General features: G+C 44.7%; 2 protein-coding genes across 2 annotated transcripts; one reads left to right on the plus strand and one right to left on the minus strand.

Moving 5' to 3' along the window:
• The first annotated feature begins 387 nt into the window (after positions 1 to 387).
• Positions 388 to 6,825, plus strand: LOC149370520 (uncharacterized). The gene is made up of 3 exons (XM_089562107.1): positions 388 to 546; positions 1,528 to 2,012; positions 5,499 to 6,825. The coding sequence occupies exons 2-3, from the start codon at positions 1,582 to 1,584 to the stop codon at positions 5,515 to 5,517; spliced, it is 450 nt and encodes a 149-aa protein (XP_089418233.1). The 5' UTR covers positions 388 to 546; positions 1,528 to 1,581; the 3' UTR covers positions 5,518 to 6,825.
• Positions 6,780 to 8,602, minus strand: LOC149370521 (uncharacterized). The gene has a single exon (XM_089562096.1). It carries the CDS (start codon positions 8,567 to 8,569, stop codon positions 7,997 to 7,999), a length of 573 nt encoding a protein of 190 aa, XP_089418222.1. The 5' UTR covers positions 8,570 to 8,602; the 3' UTR covers positions 6,780 to 7,996.
• Between the last annotated feature and the right edge of the window lie 10,574 nt (positions 8,603 to 19,176).

Here is a 19,176-nt window from a genome sequence, read left to right on the forward strand (position 1 = left end):
CCTTAGCTTCTTTATGACTGCCTTGAGTTGTTTACACTTTGTAACCGACTACTTCTCTTATTCTGCAAACGGCTTGCGTCACAGGGAGGATTTTTCCGACAAGCTGTCTCATGGTCGCTGCGCGAAATAAACTAAGCGTCGTTGCGTCCGGCTATGCCTGACGTGTAGTCTTTATTTCCCTTTCTTGCTCAGCCGTGACACGACGTCATAAAGAGAGGGGTAGGCGGCGTTGTTCCCTCGCAGTATACCCTTGATGGGGGAGGCCTCATCCGGGTCGCCATTAAGGAGCAACTGGGTAAGGATATGCCTGTCGTCCGCACGGTAAGGAGGAAGGTATTTCGAAAGAAAGTACAAACCTTGACCCCCGGTTGTGGCGCGCGACGAACGCTCTCAGCTCGTGGTATTTCCCCGTAGGAAACGACGCAGGTGGTATTAGACGGCAGTCAAAGGAGCGCGAGCCATCATTCTGAGCCCTCAGCGGCCTACGCTACTGCGCACCACAGACGACATCTGCGTTCGGCGCGCTGGGAGACCGCCGTTCTGCAGGTGAGCACGGGGCATTTGAAGCTGTAGCCAGCAGTGTATGTCACCCGTCGCGGTGCATCTCTTTCAGTGGCATTCCGTGAGTAGCACGAGTTTGTGGTTTTGATTCTGGCAGCATCTACCACATTTTTATTACCGGCAAAATACGTGAGAGCCGACGCTCTCACACTGCGTTGTATGTTAAGCAACTCAGCGTGCTAAAGTAAACTGAAGGTGCTCTACTCGGGTGTGCCTCGAAACCCAAACTGAAGCTTTTCTTGCGTGCTTAAATTTAGTAGTTTTTTAATGTTCTAAACTTTTCTAAGGTGCTTCGAAGGACGAGAGACAAGTTAGTGGCATGAATAAAGCACTTGCTGCAGAAGAAAGCTCGATCTCTTCACCTGAAAACGAGCACCTTCAAAAATTCGACCGTTTTCACAGGCAGTACGCATCCACGGTAGTTTTTTGTTTGGTAATGCAAATATTTTTTTGTCGCAGAAATCACAGAACTAAGCGCTATTTGACATGGCAGATGTTTTTAGCCTGGTTCATACCTAACCGCGTTTTGTATTGAGGCGCAAGCGACCTCTTACGCCCTTGCGGAAAACAGTGCTTTTATTTTTTTGAAAAGGCATGTCGGCAAATTTCCAAACTGTCTTCTGCAGTTTTTAAGAACACAGAGACACTGCGTACAGAAACGGCTCAGGAACAGTATCACACAAACTACAACGTGGTAAAAAAGCCAAGGTTTGTCTACTTAAGACGCGCTAGACTCAGCATTCAGCATTTATTTTTATCAAAATAGTGAAGGCAATCGATATGAATTTTCAGAGGAAGTATTTAAATGTGTGTGCATGAAATATCAAAAGGCATAAGCATGCTATTTTTTAAACAATCTGGCAGACGCAATGAAGAAGCACTAATTTTCAGGCACAGTAGAATCACTATAATTAGATTTGGACTCTAGACCTCTCTTACCTTTATACGTGCCGTGCACATGCGCAGGTCACGTCTCTACTGATAAACAGCTGCTGTTGGCCGTCTTAACATCTTGACGACATGAAGATCACCTTCATACTCTTCGTGGCGTCAGCCATTCTTCTGCGGGAAGTATTCGCCGGCGGCTACGGCGGTGGTGGCTACGGTGGTGGTGGCGGCTACGGTGGAGGAGGCGGCTGGGGTGGAGGGGGCGGCTATGGAGGTGGTGGTGGATGGGGAGGTGGTGGATACGGAGGCCACGGAGGACACGGCCATGGCGGTGGTCACGCTAAGCCTGTGCATGCCGTAATCGACGTGAACATCAAGGTCACCAAGACGCAAGGCGGCTACGGTGGCCACGGTGGCCACGGTTATGGAGGAGGATACGGCGGAGGATATGGAGGAGGCTACGGTGGAGGCTACGGAGGCTACGGCGGCGGAGGCTACGGTGGCCACGGCGGCGGTGGACACGGATTTGGCCTGCTGCACAAGCTCAAAAGCAAGATTCATGCGTGAGTTCCGTGGTTTCGTCGTGTTATCGGGAGCTTCTTAATGGTTCACACATTCTCGAATGGAACCCGCTAATGACAAGCAACTCTTCACTACTGTTACGCAATACTTCTCGCAGAGACGCTTATTAATGCATACATTCACTGCAGTCAAGTTGAATATTCTGCTCAGTGCTTGGTCTTTCAAATAATTATTCGCATTAAGGGAAATACGCCTTTAAAGGCTACATCAAAATTTTTTTGGTGCAACGCCTCTTGTGAACTAAAAGCTGTCCGCAATTTCGTGCACCCTACGACGGATCGCATATGGCCTTCTCTGAGATCAATGTAAAATGCACGCGCAGATTATTCGTTTGAGAATGATGGTGCACTGATGCGAGGAGGCACGGCGATATAGTAGTACTAGTACTACTAAAGAAGAGCAGTAACGGCTGTGTCACGCTCGCAGAATGCAAATGCGGATCCCGAAGTAAACCCTCGACACACACAGTAGCAGTGCTTATGTGCAGTACGCAGTGCGCTTTGCAGATCGTGGCGCAACCATTCAAGAAGAAAGCTGACTTATACTTGTTGGCGTATGACGTCGAAGTGCAACAAAATGATTGAAGAGTGAGGATGCCTAGATTGCTTGCGGAAAAAAAGCGAAGCGACCCGTAGCAGTACAGTCTCAAAAATACAGAAACAATTCAAAGAGATGGCCTGCCACTGTTTGCTAAACTCACTTAACGGCGCACAGATATTATTCCCCTTTTGTACACCGTTAAACAGAAAATTTAGGAGATGAAATGAAGCGTTAAATTTTCAGTGAAATCAGGTTTGAAAGAAAAATAGTAAATAGTAGGAAAAATAGTAATAAAGGTAAGAGTAGTAAGAGACGCTGACAATACTGCCATTTTAAGCAACAGTGCTCATAGTTAGTGAAAAAAAAAGCACAGTGTGATGCTTGCACAAGAAGAATTTGCTATGCATTCACTTTTTTTTTGGTTGCTGTGCTATGTATTACATGTCAGTGCAAGTTGAAGAACTCCGGACGGTCGAAATTTCCGGAGGCCTTCACTACGGCGTCCCTCATAGCCTGAGTCGCTTTGAGACTTAAACCCCCACAAACCATATGTCGAGCTCATTTTGTTCAATCATGGACTCACTTCATCAATGTGTTTACACTCTTAGTGAACTATCGCATGCTATATTATGTACTGGTAAATGATTCGAGCACAATATAATAAAGTATGATTCGCGCACAGTATAATAAAGTATGACATATTATAGCACATGGTTACCGTGTTTACTTTACCATTTACCGTGTTGCCGGACGCCGGACTTCCCGGTTAGCGCTGTGCACCCCAGAAGGCGTTTTAGCATACCTTCAGTTACCGTGAGGCGAAAACGAGTAATGATGGCGGAAGATGCCTCAGCGATTATTAAAACAAAAATACGCATGCATTGCAAGCATTTCTTTGCTTTGAGATGTTACATACATTTTAATAACCTTTTTCTCTGCAGATGAAAGACGTGCACACTACTTTGGGGCTAACGGCCGGCTCAGCGGCTTTTAAAATACCCTGGCCATTAGGCAATTTTACTACACAGAACACAGTAAGCTTGCGTACGCAGCGCTCGTTGCGTTTCTAACGCTGTAAAAAACGCAGCTACGACACCTTCAGTTTGATGTGCGCAGAGTCGCTTCTTTAGATGCTTCGTTAGGATGTAAACGCAGTGGCGCCATCTAACGGCAGTAAGCCAAAGCGCTTAAATTCTGAGCTGAGGAAACTTTCCTTATTCTGCACTGAGTGATGAATGTGGCAAAAGCATTACCAGTTTTTTTTTTTTCACGAAAAAAAAACTATTGAAAGAGAGGAATATGGTAAAGCTAGTACAAAGCTGAAAAACAGCTGTGCAATGTTGTCGTTGCTATTTGGTTATGCACAGGGTAGAACACTATATGCACGGCATATATGCACCGCATATAGTTAGCCTTAACTGCTAGAAAATGACTGAATTATCTAAAAAAATGGGCTTGTTGTCACTCAGACTTCGACGTGTCGGTGAGTGTATAGCGAATTAAAAGTGAGTGCCTTCATTTAGAGCGTGAATTAGTGCCGAGGAATGCGGCAGAGATGCTGTATTTGGCTTGAAGCGGCCGTACAGTGCGCCGCCGTGTTTGCTTACGAGCGAACGCTAACTCTCCGCAACACTAAAAAGATCACGTAACCTGCTAGCGGCCCAGTAATTGGCATGCATTCGCAGATGTTTCTAGCCAAGCCCCGTAAACAGTAACCTAAACACAGTAACGATATGTATAACTCTCTATCATGGAATCCAAACTGGCAACACTGACTTAACAATCTCGGGTACCGACAGTATGCTGCTGATATTGTAACTATGCCTGCTCTTTTAACAACAGGCGATCATTGAAAAGGCCAGTTCCTGTTGTATTGCCATTGTGCACGCTCTCATGTCTGCTAAAATAAGCTTTTGAGCAGGTTTAATATTCCAAATTACTGTAGAGAGCACGTTATGGTAAGTGCTGGCGTTAATCTATTTAAGCCCCGCCAGTTACACGACGACATCACTGAGCGTTTTCGTCCTGTCCTTCCTGTCCTCAATCACACTCATACTGTCAACCTCACTGGTCAACTGGTTGCGCACTCTAAGCATAAATAAAACTTTAATGCAGCCTTTACACTGTCTCAACCCAAACTCTGGCTATGGCTAAAGTGTTCGCACGACTTTCACTCGTTAAATCCAATCCATTTGCCAGTTTACATGCTCATTACTGTTGCTTGGTATTGGTTAAAAGATCACATAAATATTGTTCTTTAGACCTGTTCTTGTGCGCGTGCGTTCCTCCTTCTTTTATTTTAACTCGAAGGCGTTAGTACTTTTATGTCGGAAAAAAGTTGTCCGGTGTCAGCGACCGCTTGAAGCCTCGCCGCCGGAGCGGCCTGAGCAACCGGCCGCTCGGTAACTTAGGTGGGCCATCATGGTCACGTGACTTCCTCACGTCACCACAACCTGCCCACCGAATTGTGAACAAACTGACCGCCGTCGAAGCCGGCACGTAAATTAATGATTGTGCGTGAGACGTTGCTCGGAAAGAGCAACCTGGGTCTCATAAGCCTCATCGCGGTGGCATCAACTACCATCGCACAGCAGTGGCGTAACGCTTAACGTCTGAAACACTGCTCCAGGAGTGATATCTGGACTCCCAGCGTTTTATAAATGCAAAGTAAATAATGAAGAACACTGCATATGTGGCCATTAACTCTTTAACGCCATCGCGCGATACCCTTGAGGCGGAGTATCTTTTTTCCGGAGTATCCCTTTTCTTTTTTCTTCCTGCGTGTATTTTTATCGAAACCTTTTTTGTGTTTTGTTTTTATCAACTTACTGAGGCAGAATGTTTTGGACCCTGCACTGCAAACACTTTTCATTTTTACTTCTTCGCACACTTTGACTTAACTCTGAGCTGTATTCTTGTTCTCGCAGGTTGAAGCATCACGGATGAGGCGCCACAAGATACCAGGATTATGAAGAACATCGTTGTTTGCGGCTTCAAACTCGGGTTCTTGCGCAGGCTCGCAGAATGCCATTATGCTATTGTGACTTGCAGTGCAGGGTGCATGGCAAAACAGAGTATTATGTTCGAACTGGCAACACATGTCTAGCCACTTTCCCCACTAGACACCGACATATTTATAATCGAAGATATTTTATCAAAGTCTGTATTTACAATCAAACATTTAGAGTAGCCTTTTGTTTAGCACTTCACGACGCCGAAGAGCACGTCATCGCTCACTGTAAACTAAGCTTGTTATCAGTTTCATCGCCTGCACATGTCCCTACCTGATTAGCGGGCTTGAGCAGTTCTACCGGCCGCATGCAGATCGGCGAATGCAGCACGCTTCTGTTGCCATATTAAACGGGGAGATAAGAACATGCATATCATAAATTCCGCTTCTGCCACTGACTTCGTTTACTGAAAGACGAGTTTTTGTTCGCAAAATTTATCATCCAATAAAAGTTACCGCTTTGAAAACAGGCTTTAAAAGACGTAAATATCACTGAAAACAGGGCATGTTTTCACTGATATTTACGTCTTTTAAAACTAATCACCTTCTCTCCATCTGTCGCGCGTGGAACTAGTGTGTTCTGTGGCTGCTTTGGCGCTTTCGGAAACCTTTTTATTGAGAAGTCTATCCATAAAAAACTTTCGAAATATATTTACCTGCGATGGCTGCCATTTGCCTGAGCCTTCCTGACGACTACGACTGTAGTGATGTGAATAATTAGTTCAGGTGACTTTAATTTATGTGGAGTCTTTTGTATCACCATGTGAATTTGAAGCCATGTGATTTTTGCGTGGAAGGATAATGGCCACAATCCGCGATCTCTTTGGTTAATTCTTATTCACTGTAGCCTTTTTTTTTACCAGGAAGGGGCGAAGATTCCGAGAACATTAAACACTACCTTATGTTATGCGGAAACCTAAAGCTATGGCTGGAATTTCTTGAGAAGTGCGTCTTAGTTTTTAAGAAAGAGCTTGCATGCCGATGCAGAAAAGATGGCTTTAATGCCTTCAAAACATTCTTTCTTTTTGATCAATAATTTTATAGCCGTTTGAAGTTGCACTTGAAACTCTAGTCTTTTTTTGTTGGCACCAAATAAGTCTATGTTTTTCCTGTAAGGAGCAAAAGAGTGTGGAAATAACCAACAGCATGCCCTTGAAGTATATAATTATTGTGGAAACTGTGTCTGTTGTACGCATGCCATAAAAAAAAAAACTCCAATAAAGAAGTGATCACATTTTCCTCGATGCAGTAGCCTTCGTTACGTGTTCTTTAGTGAGCATTTCGATAGGAATGCGATTCGAAGTCGACGGCATCCAGGCGCATGCTCTGATATTCTCATAAAAGGCATATGAAGAAACAACATTTTTAGCACTTTAATGGATTAAATGTCAGATGAATATGAACTAAAAGAACAGTTGTCGACTGCGCGAAGTGATTATCGGCGCTGAAACCGACGATGGCAAGAAATACGGCAAAAAGTAAAAAAAAGAAGCGTCATTTATTCGCTTGTCTGAATCAGCGCCATACACGGTGCGACACTCGTGCCTATACACATCTGGTCGATAACTTCACCTGCAGAAACGTTCAGACTCGGGAAGGTAGTGGGTTCTATATGGTGAAGTACTACATTATAATCCCGAGGTATGGCCGGAGTGCACTGCGGGCGGAGCTGGTGGCCGAGAAATACGACGCCTATGAATACACCAAAATGAACCTTTAGCTCTTCAAAATACGAGCATCAGGTCCAAGAGTAGTCAGCGATGGTTCTTGAAATATTTAAAATACGAAATTTTTTTTCTCAGGTTTTTTACAATCTCCTTTTTTGCCGTTCGTTGATAGAAAGGGGGTCGCTATGCACTCCCCAGCCTACATTACCGTATTTGCGGCTCAGGGGGGGACATTGCGAAATGAAATGTATGGGAAAGCAAACTTTTTTTTATATATTACGGAATTGTTATAGCCTGATAAATTCATGCATTTTTCGGAAGCCACCTGGAATTATTTCCTTGTTTTTTAAACGTTTGTTTTCTCGACGTCACAGACTGAGCGTCTAAAAATGAACAGCAGTTACAAGCCAACTGACCGACTCTTTGAGGTCGGATATCGAGGAGTATACCTTACAGATAACGAACTGTTGATCTGAACTTCCTGGTTCGTTAACGAAACGCACTTCCTGCACTTCGAGAGAGCGCAGGGATATTTCCTAACGATAACCACTCCATCAAGAAAAGAAAATTCTGGGCTCCAACGTTGGCGCGCATTATGAGGAAACGATGAGAACGGTGCTTTCCTCGTTACGTAAAGCGGTTTCAACGACCTCTAAACTTCTTCCTTCTGCACTAGTCTACAATACAGAGGAGTGCTTGGCTATGCTTCGTTACCGTATTGACGAGCAAGCATATAAAGCACCACAGTTCAAGAAGCATTTAACTTTTTCACGTGGTACCAGAAGAAATAGCCTTCAGTCATGAAGCAGATTCCTTTCCCGAACCACAAGAACGCGATGACATACGGGACGCAGCAACCGGTCCAGATTCCGCGTTCGTAGACGAATATCGCCAAGGGGAGAAAATGAGTCCCGGTGACAAGCACGGCCCCCCACGGGTTCTTGAACCCGTTGGCGAAAATAGCTCGGATCCAGCGCGGGTGGTGGCGCGCGTCGCGCTTCCAGTCCGTTCCGGCTTCGCGGTAGTTGCACATCAGTCCCAGCCACTCGATGGACGATATGAATCCCCCGAAGCGGGGCCACACGAGGCTCCAGAGCATGGCGCGGGCGCCCAGGTCAATGCTGACGTCCAGGAGCGTGCCGAAGGCCGAAGCCTGGCCCAGAAGGCGGGCACTCCAGCCGTCCACCCCGTCCAGGAGTATGGAGATGAGGAAGAGCAGAGCGAACAAACGGTCGTCAGTTACCACGAGCCAGTCATAGGCAACGATGGCCATGCGAAGGTAGCCGATCAGGTTGGGTACGAACAGGAATACGCTCGTCATCCTGGTGCCCTTTCCTTCGAATCGCCTTGCCGTTCTAAAGACAGGAAAGAACAATAAAGCTATACAAGGTGACTTTTATTAAAAGGCAGCTTCATCAGACCACGTCGGAAGTTAGAGTTTCAAGCAAGGGACGCTAATGAACGGAATCAGACATGTTCGCGGCTGAAGGAAAAAAAATACGGTAAGTCATAACAAAGCAAGGAACGACAAAAAAGGTTTTATGCACAACAATACAAGGAGAACCCTATAACGAAAATACCTGCCTCGGCATAGAGCTTCACTTATACAAGACCACGCATTCGATTAGAGGTCCCGTTATTAAAATGTTGATGCAGTGTTCAAGACTAAACCTAAGCAATTGCGGCTAACTGTTCTCTACGAGGAACTAAATGACTTATGTCGTTAAGCCCGCTTTGCACGATATATCGAACAACATTAGCCTTGTTCAAGAGGAAGAAAGCAGCTATTACCGTGTGGATGAATAAGCAAGCCAATAAAAACTAACAAGTTCTTCGGATGCTTTGTTTCTGAATCAGGAATATTAAGGAAACGATGCTTCATTTATTAGAAATTTTAATACTTGATACTTAAGGTTGCACAACATTGAAAAATATTCCTGTATTTCCACTTCAGTGCTTCAAAGACATGCATTTACTTTCCTTAATGCAGTTGCTAGGCGCAGGCATGCCGCGTGACAGCATCATAATTCTTCAGGCTTTGCTTTCACTGTTAATAGAGGAAAGGCTAGAAAATATTAACATTTCGAAAGTTGCGTGTTAAAGTGGCAAAAATTCTGGAAGAGGAAAGCCGTGAGGACGTGGAGGGCTGGCAGTTCGATATGGTGAAGCCTCAAAAACAATATCCAATGCCACAAAGTATTCAGCGTCAGTGCCGCCCCCTAGAAGTGAAAAGCGAAAAATATTATTGCATTGATAATTTTTATGTTTACGTGTCTTTCAACGCAACTGCTTAGTAGCTTTGGTGTTTCGCCGCTGAGCCCAGGGCCCAGTGATCAGATTCCGGCCGTGAGAGCCGCATTTCTATAGAGCCGAAATGAAAAAAAAACGCCCTTTTGCTTTAAAATACGAGGAATCTGAACTCGTATTTTTACCGCCGAAACTTTATCTACACGTTCTGAGCGTTCTTATAAACTTCGAATTTGTCCTGTGCGGCCGATTTCCCTAATTTAGATCAGATTAAACGTCCCAGCTCCCGCTATTTTTTTTTAATTACCTGCAGATGGTGGGAGGAGTCGACGAACCTTTCAACCAGTCCCGTGGCGGCTTGCCACTCTGCCGTCGGCGGAGTGATACGTAGTGATCGGCGAAAGGAAAGAGTCCACGCGTATTTTTATTTCAGTGGGCCTAATTTGAAGCTATGTAATCTCTGACTAGATCTATTTATTCATAGAAACTTAAAAAAAGAAAATAAAAGCGAAAGCAAAGCCGCCACGCGACTACCTTAAAGGCACTTCATGCGTTGGTCGACTCCTCCCACCATATGCGGGGAATTAAAAAAAAAGGCGGGAGCAGGACGCTAATCCGATTTAAATTAGGTAATTTAGTCGCACAGGGCAATATTTTGAAGCTTCTAAGAATGCTCGGAACGTGTAGATCGAATTTCCGCGGCAAAAAGACGAGTTCAGATTCGTCTTCAGTGCGCCTTTAATAATTCGCTAATCGATGCGAAATTCAAATTTTTCGAAGACCCCTGCGCCACTTCTTCAGTTTTCTTCACACAGATCACATTAACCTCGCTGTCAACTATTCTTTGAAGTCACTCTGCAAGCCCTCTCTATGTCCGTAGACAGGGCAGAGGGAATTACTGAGCGGGGTGGGGGAGGGAGTTTTAAACGGGGATAGAGATGCACTAATCTAAAGAAGGAGAAGGGAAGGTTGTTTCAATTGAGTAGACCGCTATAAAACGAAAACAGTGCCCTTATACCTATGCCGCTGAGTGCGGGGCACAATTTGAAACACAGCTTCTGTAATTCGCCGCCAAGTGTTTCAGGACGCCAAGGGGATTTGCTGTAGTCTTACTTTCTTTGCATAACGTTGACCCGAAATCTATGCATGATAATACGAGCGTCGCAATATAATAAATGAAGATTACACAGTGGTGGTGGTGGGGAAAACCGGAGCTTCGCTAATTGCTTTCCCAAGTCACCAATATCGCTACTATTTTCCAGGTTAACAAAATCCATAGTTCAACCAATAGGCCATATAAATTTATTTCCATTTGATTTTGAACGGAAACTTTAACCTTGGTGCAGGACTTTTTTTTTTCCTGCGCGATGAGTGCATGCATTTCCAAATCAACAAAACTCGAAGCGATGGATGCGTACCTACCTTTAGACGTTTTAGAATTAGAAGTTGCCTCGCGAAGAAGTTTTTCTAGATTCGTTTCAGTCTATTTGGCTGTCCCGCACATCCGTCGGCTAAACCAGGTCCGCACTGCACTCCATCGTTTTGATGCGCATGACCTTCTTTCACTAGGACGGTTCCATGAGGCCATCGCGGCGCAGCGGCGACTCACGTAGGAAGAGCAATGAAAAAAAAGTGAGAAAAAAAAAACACAGATGACAATACCAGACGCCTATGTGCAAACACTCCGTATCGCCATAGAAAAGAGGGCCCAGGGCTGTGATGGATATGAACTTGCATCGTGCGGGATGATTTAGAGGCAAGCTGGTGACATAGTTGAAGGCTCAAAGGTGAACAAGCAGACAGCGCATCTTCGTACCGAAAAACTCCTGCCGTATTTCATACTGCCTCCTGTACGCCAATGAGATCTCCTTTTTATTGAAGCGCTCGTTTTGTGCCAAATTTACATGTTAAGTCTCTTCCTGCAAAACTGGCCCTAGGTGAAGACAGAGTAAGTATGAACCAATTTTGTTGAACAAGGTACTTTTTTCGTCTCTAGAGAGGAAGCAGGTTCAAAATTTTTGCAGGGGAAAATACAGCCACTGAGCGATACTAACGCATAGGACAGTTCGAAACTTTTACGAGGTCCTACATGATAATGAGTCAGGCAAAAGAGAGAAGTTTAAATGCGAAGTGTGACATATGACGATGTCGCTCACTTCCACATTACATTTCATAAACTTCTTTTTCCGCTCACAGTGATGAATGAACCTCTGAGGTTTCCTACGCACTGAGTTGGTCGGCGGCTCCATTTTTGAGATTCAATATCCAATATCTCTGCAGAAGCATTTTTGTCGCATCTTGAGCCATACGCCATATATTTGCAGCCTCCACTTGAAGGATTTACTGAGCTGAGCAAATGCGCATATATAGTTACAATCATGTCGTCAAAAAATGTTGTCCTGTAGTTTCCCTCTATAAACTCAGTTTGCACCCGAATGAATATATATACTCCTGATTCTTGAAGACAGAGAGTGCCAAATATGCATTCTGGTAATGTAAAGCTTACGCTCTACATAGAAGACGAAATAAATGAAATGAATGTGAACCTGTTGCCTGAGCATATCGGACTTGTGGAAAGGCGTCCACTTTTATTGAATGAGGTCCGGTAGCCGCGGCTGGTGACCCGGCGTTGCGGGCTGTCGACGCTGCTGGCTTGACTGTTGGCTGAAAACTTTGAGAACAATGTGCCTTGAGCTCGCTCTCCAGGCTTCAACCTCTTTGTCGGCTGTGCTGCTGCCGATAACAGCGGCGTTACAGATTCAGCAATGCAATTTGCCATCAAGAGGTATCATGGTTTAAACTGCGCGAAGAAACGAAGACACTGCGGAAGAAAATGCACGGCACAGGCGCAGGCTAACAACTGATTGTTCTTCACGGAAAGGTCCTATATATGCTATTGTCCTCGTTTCTTCGCGCAGTTTAAACTAGGAATCCCACCAACTCGCCCAGTTCTCCATCCTTATTAAGAGGTATTCTTTCTAATAAAAACAGCAGCACCTTTGATCTGCTGCTGGAATACTAACTTAACAGAATGTTACACACCAAATAAGGAGTTCCTCACTTAAGCGCAGTCTAAGCACACTTCATTTTTTTTTTCAGAAGTTTTGGTTCAGTGCGTGAGATTTGCGGCAAAAAGAGGTACACTAAACACAAGAGTTACGCGCACGTCCCTTATTTTCTTGGTATCAAATACGGAACTCCTAGTGGCACTAATCGCACTCTCATCGGCCCCACATTTCACAACTGCTCAAGTTATTGGCGTTGGTATTTGATATGTGAGGTTTAGCTTTCCGAGGCGGCGTATGAGCAACAACCCTAGATGCACAGTTAACTGGGCCTAGTGCGAAAATGGATGCTTTCGCTCTGTTCCATTGTAGAACCGACCTTTGCCCATGCAATCGCAATATTTGACCGATTACCTCTGCTGATTGGTGAGGAACGGCGCAGTGGTATGCACCTGGGTATCTCCGACGTGAGGTTACATCGGCCCGCGAACCAGCGTCTGTGCATTTCGCCTCCGACTAAATGCGGTTGTGACGGGTGGGATTCGTTCCCACGACTTTGACGTCAACAGTAACGAGCTGGCAATTCTATGGCGATCGCGCGCTATGAAGCAGGCATAAGACCCTGACATACATAAACAACCAGCAACCGTGAGCTGGGGTGTAGTGAGAACGAAAGAAGCATCCGAAGTGCTTAGTGGCCGAGTTGGTACGTCACGTCAAGGCAAAGCAGCGGGAACCACAAACGGCAAAAGATAACTCCTACTTGTCTTTCGTGCTTATTTCTTTCTTTTCTTTATGCTTTTCACGCTAATTTATGCTGCCGAGAGTGGCATAGTTTCGAATGAGCGACCGAGGGTACTCCCGACTCAAGAGAAGGAGCGCCCTGCAATTTTATTCTTTTTTTTTTTTTTTGCGAAACGGATATAGCTACGGCATGAACCGAAAGTCGAAACGTCCCATTTAGGCACAACACGTTTACTCCCTGTGCATCTACTTGATGTGAAATTCAGAGGAAAAACGGTTAGACCCGGATAAATGAGCATGGCTCATACCGGCCTTTCAGGGCAGGAAAGAGCCGCGATGCACGGCCTCAAAAGCAGTGCTGAAAAAACAAAGTCGATAAGACTTTAGTGTGCTATCTGCGCGTGACAGCTACGTCCCGTGCACCAATAAGCTCTTACAAGGAGAGAGAGTTAGAAATATAAAAAACTGCACAGTGGGACTGAGGACCAGGTCGTTTTTTCAAATCGATAAGTTGAAGCTGGACGTTGGAGCAGAATGGCTTCCTGTTTACACATGTGAGATGGCAACAAGTGACCACAATTTTGGACGTAGTGCATTAGTAGGAGCTGCCCAGCTCTCCCGGTAATAGGGCTTGTGGAGGGGTGGAATTTGCGTCGGAAGTACTGCGGTGCCTGAGCAGCGCGTGGATCGGCCCATCATGGGTTTGCTTTGTCACAGTAGGCAGCATAAGGATATTTCAGCGGCACCGCAGTCAGCGGCAGTCTGTTGCAGCGCTCTGAATGTCACTCTTATTACTGGCAGCATTCATCGGATAACCACCCCTTCGCCTTGAAGTGAGGGACAGAGCTGCAACCGTATTCAAGCTATCACCGTCATCAAGATTTTGCTGTCATCAGGCCGTCGCTCTCCACCACTTCACACAAGGGGAACTCAAGAGTAAAGGACCAGGAAATTCCCACCGGAAGGCGCTGCTGGAACAGCTATAAAAGGCTGCGCGACCCGCTTCAACCCTGCAGTCAGCGGCAGTCTGTTGCAGCGCTCTGAATGTCACTCTGATTGTTGGCAGGTGAGCTGCATATATATTCATATATATCTTCTTCTTTTTTTTTGCCCCGCTACTGACTGCAAAGCGTTTCTTCTTGCAGTTGTTTGATCTGGTACTATGACCGATGGCAATGCAAAGTGTGGTTTGTGCAATGTGGCATTTGAAAAGGATGAGTGTAGCATTACTTGCGCAGAATGCAGCTTGTGTTATCATTTTGGGCAGCACTGTTCTGGTATTGCTGAGTCTACATACACGTCAATGGGTCCTGCGAAACGAGATAAATGGCTTTGTCGTGAATGTCGCGCAGACCCTAGAGCTACTGTCGCTTCTGAAAAGCTACCGCAGGACAACTCGTCACGCATATTAGCAAGGTTAGCCTCCCTTGAAAACAAGTTGACAGCTATCCTGGGTTTGAAAGACGTCATTGACAGTATTGCACTGATACCAGTGCACGTTGATAAGTTGACACTCACTTGTCAGACCCTGCAGACTACGACTGTTGAATTAAAAGCATCAGTCACGTTCATGTCATCCCAATACGACAAGCTTCTGGAACAGTGTAACACCAACTCGCAAGCAACGATGAAACTTGATCAGAAAGTGGCCTGCCTTGAGGAAACTGTATTGGAGCAAGCAAAACAGATCAGTGACTTACAATCGCAGCTAAATGACACTGAACAGTATACTCGCCGAGCTAACCTGGAAATAAGCGGATTACCGGTCACGGCAGATGAGGACTTGCAGGCAGTCTTGTCGGACCTAGCTGTAAAGCTTAATTTGAATGATCACACGACGGAACAAGTAAGTTCTGTTCACCGCTTATCAGCAGGCCAGGGAAAGATACCGGTGGTATTGGCAAGATTCACGTAGCCAGGCTTGCAGGACACATGGCTGCAGGCAAGGGGTAGACTCAGGGCGTTGGCTGGAAATAAAACTATTCCTGACATTTTCTTCAGTGAGAATCTGACTCGTGCGAACAGCGAACTTTTTTGGAGGACTAGGGTTCAAGGCAAAGCAAAGGGATATAAGTTTGTCTGGGTGCGAAACGGGAAAATATTTGCGAGGAAGACAGAGGGTGCTACTGCTCTAAAGATCACGTCAATAAGTGACGTTGATAAGATGGTTTAAGGTTTGTACTTCCTTGAATAGAGTATGTCGTTTCCAGATTTCGACTCCTTTGTTAAGACCTTTCAGCCAGCGTTGGGTTGTTCGTGCACCATCCTTCACATTAATATCCGGAGCATCAGGAAATATTGGGATCAATTTGCGGTTACGGCCTGTGCTCTCAGTGACTTTGTGGACGTGTTTGCGTTGACGTAAATTAACATTACCGGCACTCTAACCGATGTCTTTAGGCTTCCCGGTTACCATGCCTACTTCCTCACACGCAACAGCAGGGGTGGTGGCATTGCGGTATTCTTCAAAGAATCACTGATGGTCTCCGACGTTAGTGTTTCCTTCGGCACACTGGAGGTCATGCCCTTTGAAATATCCACTCATGCTTTTTCATTTTACTTTCTTGTTATGTATCGACCTCCTAGTCTAAATGCGTCGGCATTTATTGAAGAATTACGAACAATATTCAAAACCAATCTTGTTGGGAAAAATCTGTGCATGATAGGGAGTATTAATATCGATTTGATGAAGGGCGATCGCTATGGCACTGAAAACTACTTAACCATGCTCGCGGAATTTGGCATTGAACCACAGCTCGCCGATCCTACCAGAGAAGAATTTCTTAACAATCGCATCACAACTACTTGCATTGACCATGCTAACGTCCGTGCGTCGGACATCTCACTATCCGGAGCCGTGATCAGACAGAAACTTGCAGATCACTATTACATTGCGTGTCGCCTTACGAAAACAGTCTCTACGCTACACACCGACTCTACCAGGTGTATCGTGACCATTTTAGACCAAAAAAAGTTCGATAATCATGTTACTGGATATGATTGGGATTCATTTATTCATCATAACACTAGTGATACCGCGTACGACAGTTTCGTCAAGGTATTAGGCGAAATAAAGGAAGTGTGTAAAAACACTTTGGCTGTGAAGAACCGTAAAATTGGCTGTCAGTGGCTGACTGCTGAAATCCTGGCTGTCATCAAAGAAAAAGAAGCTATCTGGTCTCGATGCCGCAGGGCACCAGAAAATGACAAACTTCGAGCGGAATATCGTTGTATCAGAAACAAGGTAACTGCACTTATTCGCTTATCAAAGAGAAAATTCTTTGCACAGCAGTTTCGCAGCACTCGTCGCGATGTCAGGAGCACCTGGTCTCTGATTAATCAGTTACGTGGTAACCAACGCTTTTCCATTCAAGAATCAGTGGAGCACAATTTCTGTGTTGTGTCGCATATTTTGGCGAATGAGTTTAATAACGTTTTTTCCGCCGAGCAGCGGGTCACAGTCCAAACTGTGAGCTCGACGAAAATGACAAAAAGTGTATCGCCATCGGCTTTCCGTCCTCTTATGACAGAATCTGGTCTTTTCAGCATTTTGTCTAGTCTGAAACGTAACAAATCTGCCGGACTTGACAACATTTTCATAGGTGATCTGATAAGAAACATTAAAGCTCTGAAAAATGTTTTGCTGCTTATCTTAAACGGCATAATTAAGAGTGATACATGGCCAGAATCACTGAAGAGCGCTCGCGTTGTTCCTCTGTACAGAAGTGGAAAAAAGAATGATATTGCAAACTACCGCCCTATATCTATTCTTTCCTGCGTATCCCAGATATTGGAAAAACATGTACTTTCTGTAATGAATGCTTTTATTACTAAACGTGACCTAATGAGTGGGAATCAGTACGGTTTTGTCAGCGGGTCAGGAACACATGTGCTATTGGAAAATCTCTCCGATTTGCTGCATCAAAGCCTGGAGAACAATGAGGTAGCATTCGCACTTTTTTTGGACGTAAAAAAAGCTTTCAACACGGTAAATCATCAAATTTTGTGTTCTAAACTGTACTCGTATGGATTTAGGGGCCCTTTTTTGTCTTTAATTGAAAACTATCTTCACAATCGTTCTCAAGCAGTCATGTTTGGGCCTATCTGCAGTGACGCTGTAAAAGTGCTGTGTGGTGTCCCGCAAGGGTCCATTTTATCTCCTTTGTTGTTTAACTTATATGTGAAGGACATATATGACCATGTGAAATCATCCACCATATTCCTTTACGCCGATGACACTTTACTAGTCTCAAGCAACCCTGATTTTTCATATGCCCTGGCTAACCTTCAGGAGGACGCTATTAAAGTTAGTGATTGGTTTGCCTCAAATTTAATACAAATAAATAACACCAAATCCAGATTTGTCTGTTTTCGTAACCCGCATAAAGATGTACCAAGTGCAGGTTCCATATATTTACACACCTCATACTGCTCTTTGTGTTCTTGTCAACCTATAATTAGCGTCCCGTCGGTTAAGTATCTTGGTATATACATAGACAGTGATTTGGCATGGAATACTCAGATGACTCACATTTGTAAGAAACTCAGAAGTGTTGCATGCTTGTTGTTTAATTTGCGAACTATGATGCCATTTTCTGTGAGAAAATTAGTCGCCCAGGCTCTGGGGTATAGTGTCTTGAGATACGGTATGTGTTGTTTTTTTAACTGCTCTTTCACATGGAAATGTCGTGTTAATAGGATTTTGAAAAACATTGCTACAAGCGTTCTCTACTTGCCGCAGGAAAATCTGCCCAACAGTGTCTTTACCACAGCCGGTTTACCTTCTTTTAGCAATCTTTTTAAACAAATTGTAGTGCTGAAATATTTTTGGAATAGCGCATACAGACACATAAATACGAAACCGGTACCGTTGAGACATGTTCCTCGCTATCATAAACCGAGAGTGCGCACTCACTACGGCAAAGCAACTAGAAAATATTACGTGCCAGCTATCTTTAACGAATTACCGGATGATTTATTTTCTTTAACCACCCGCAAAAAACTGCGTGTTGCTGTTCAAGCGTTAGAGAATCTTTAACATGTACTAAAATCTTATCAGTGCTTTTTCATTCTTTCCGTGTGCCAAAATTTTTGTGTTCTTCATGTTTACGTCTTTTAATTTTCTTTTGCCTCTGATGGAGCTCTGATGTAGCGCGAAGATTGCCGCGGCTGCCGGTTGTCGCCGCACAAGCCCACTTGTGGCTTCGGCGCTTCCGTTTCTTTGTATGTTCAGATTATGCTGAATAAAGATTATTATTATTATTATTATTATTATTATTATTATTATTATTATTATTATTATTATTATTATTATTATTATTATTATTATTATTATTATTATTATTATTATTATTACACGAAATGAAAGCAGTACAAAAACGAGCTTCTTTGATGACGCTCGTAGAGGCTGCAACTGAGCGCATTGTGCAACATCAGTGATTGAAACTGCGCTAGTTAAGCGCTGCACGGGTACATATCGCCCCGAAGTTCAATTGCTCGCAACCCGCTTGGTACACAGAAGTTATGAAAGCCCTAAGTTGCTCTCTACTAGGCAAGAGTCGTCTGTTCCTACCCGATGGTAGGAGTTAGTTGGAAACATTACATAAACTCTTGGCGCACTTCTGCGCCTTAATGTTTTTAAACTTTACCGTTTTATTGCAGACAAAACAATGCGATTCACAATTGCTATGGTGGCAGCCCTCACCGGCTTAGCCGAGCTCTGGGCGAGAAACTCACTGCTCGTGCAGGCGGCTCGGCTTGGGATTGGATCTGGCCTGACTCCTCTACAAAGGGCCCGGCTGCAGCAACTAAGGCGAGCCTACAACGGCTATGCAACCGGCCTCAACTATGTACCAGACACAGTATATGGAGTGGGTTTCCAAGGCTACCCCGCACCTGGTGGAATCTACCCCCCTGGAGGCGGTTACGGATA

The sequence above is a fragment of the Amblyomma mixtum genome, chromosome 1 (genome assembly GCF_055824585.1).
Source record: "Amblyomma mixtum isolate Tamu chromosome 1, ASM5582458v1, whole genome shotgun sequence".
Classification (NCBI taxonomy): Eukaryota; Metazoa; Arthropoda; class Arachnida; order Ixodida; family Ixodidae; genus Amblyomma; species Amblyomma mixtum.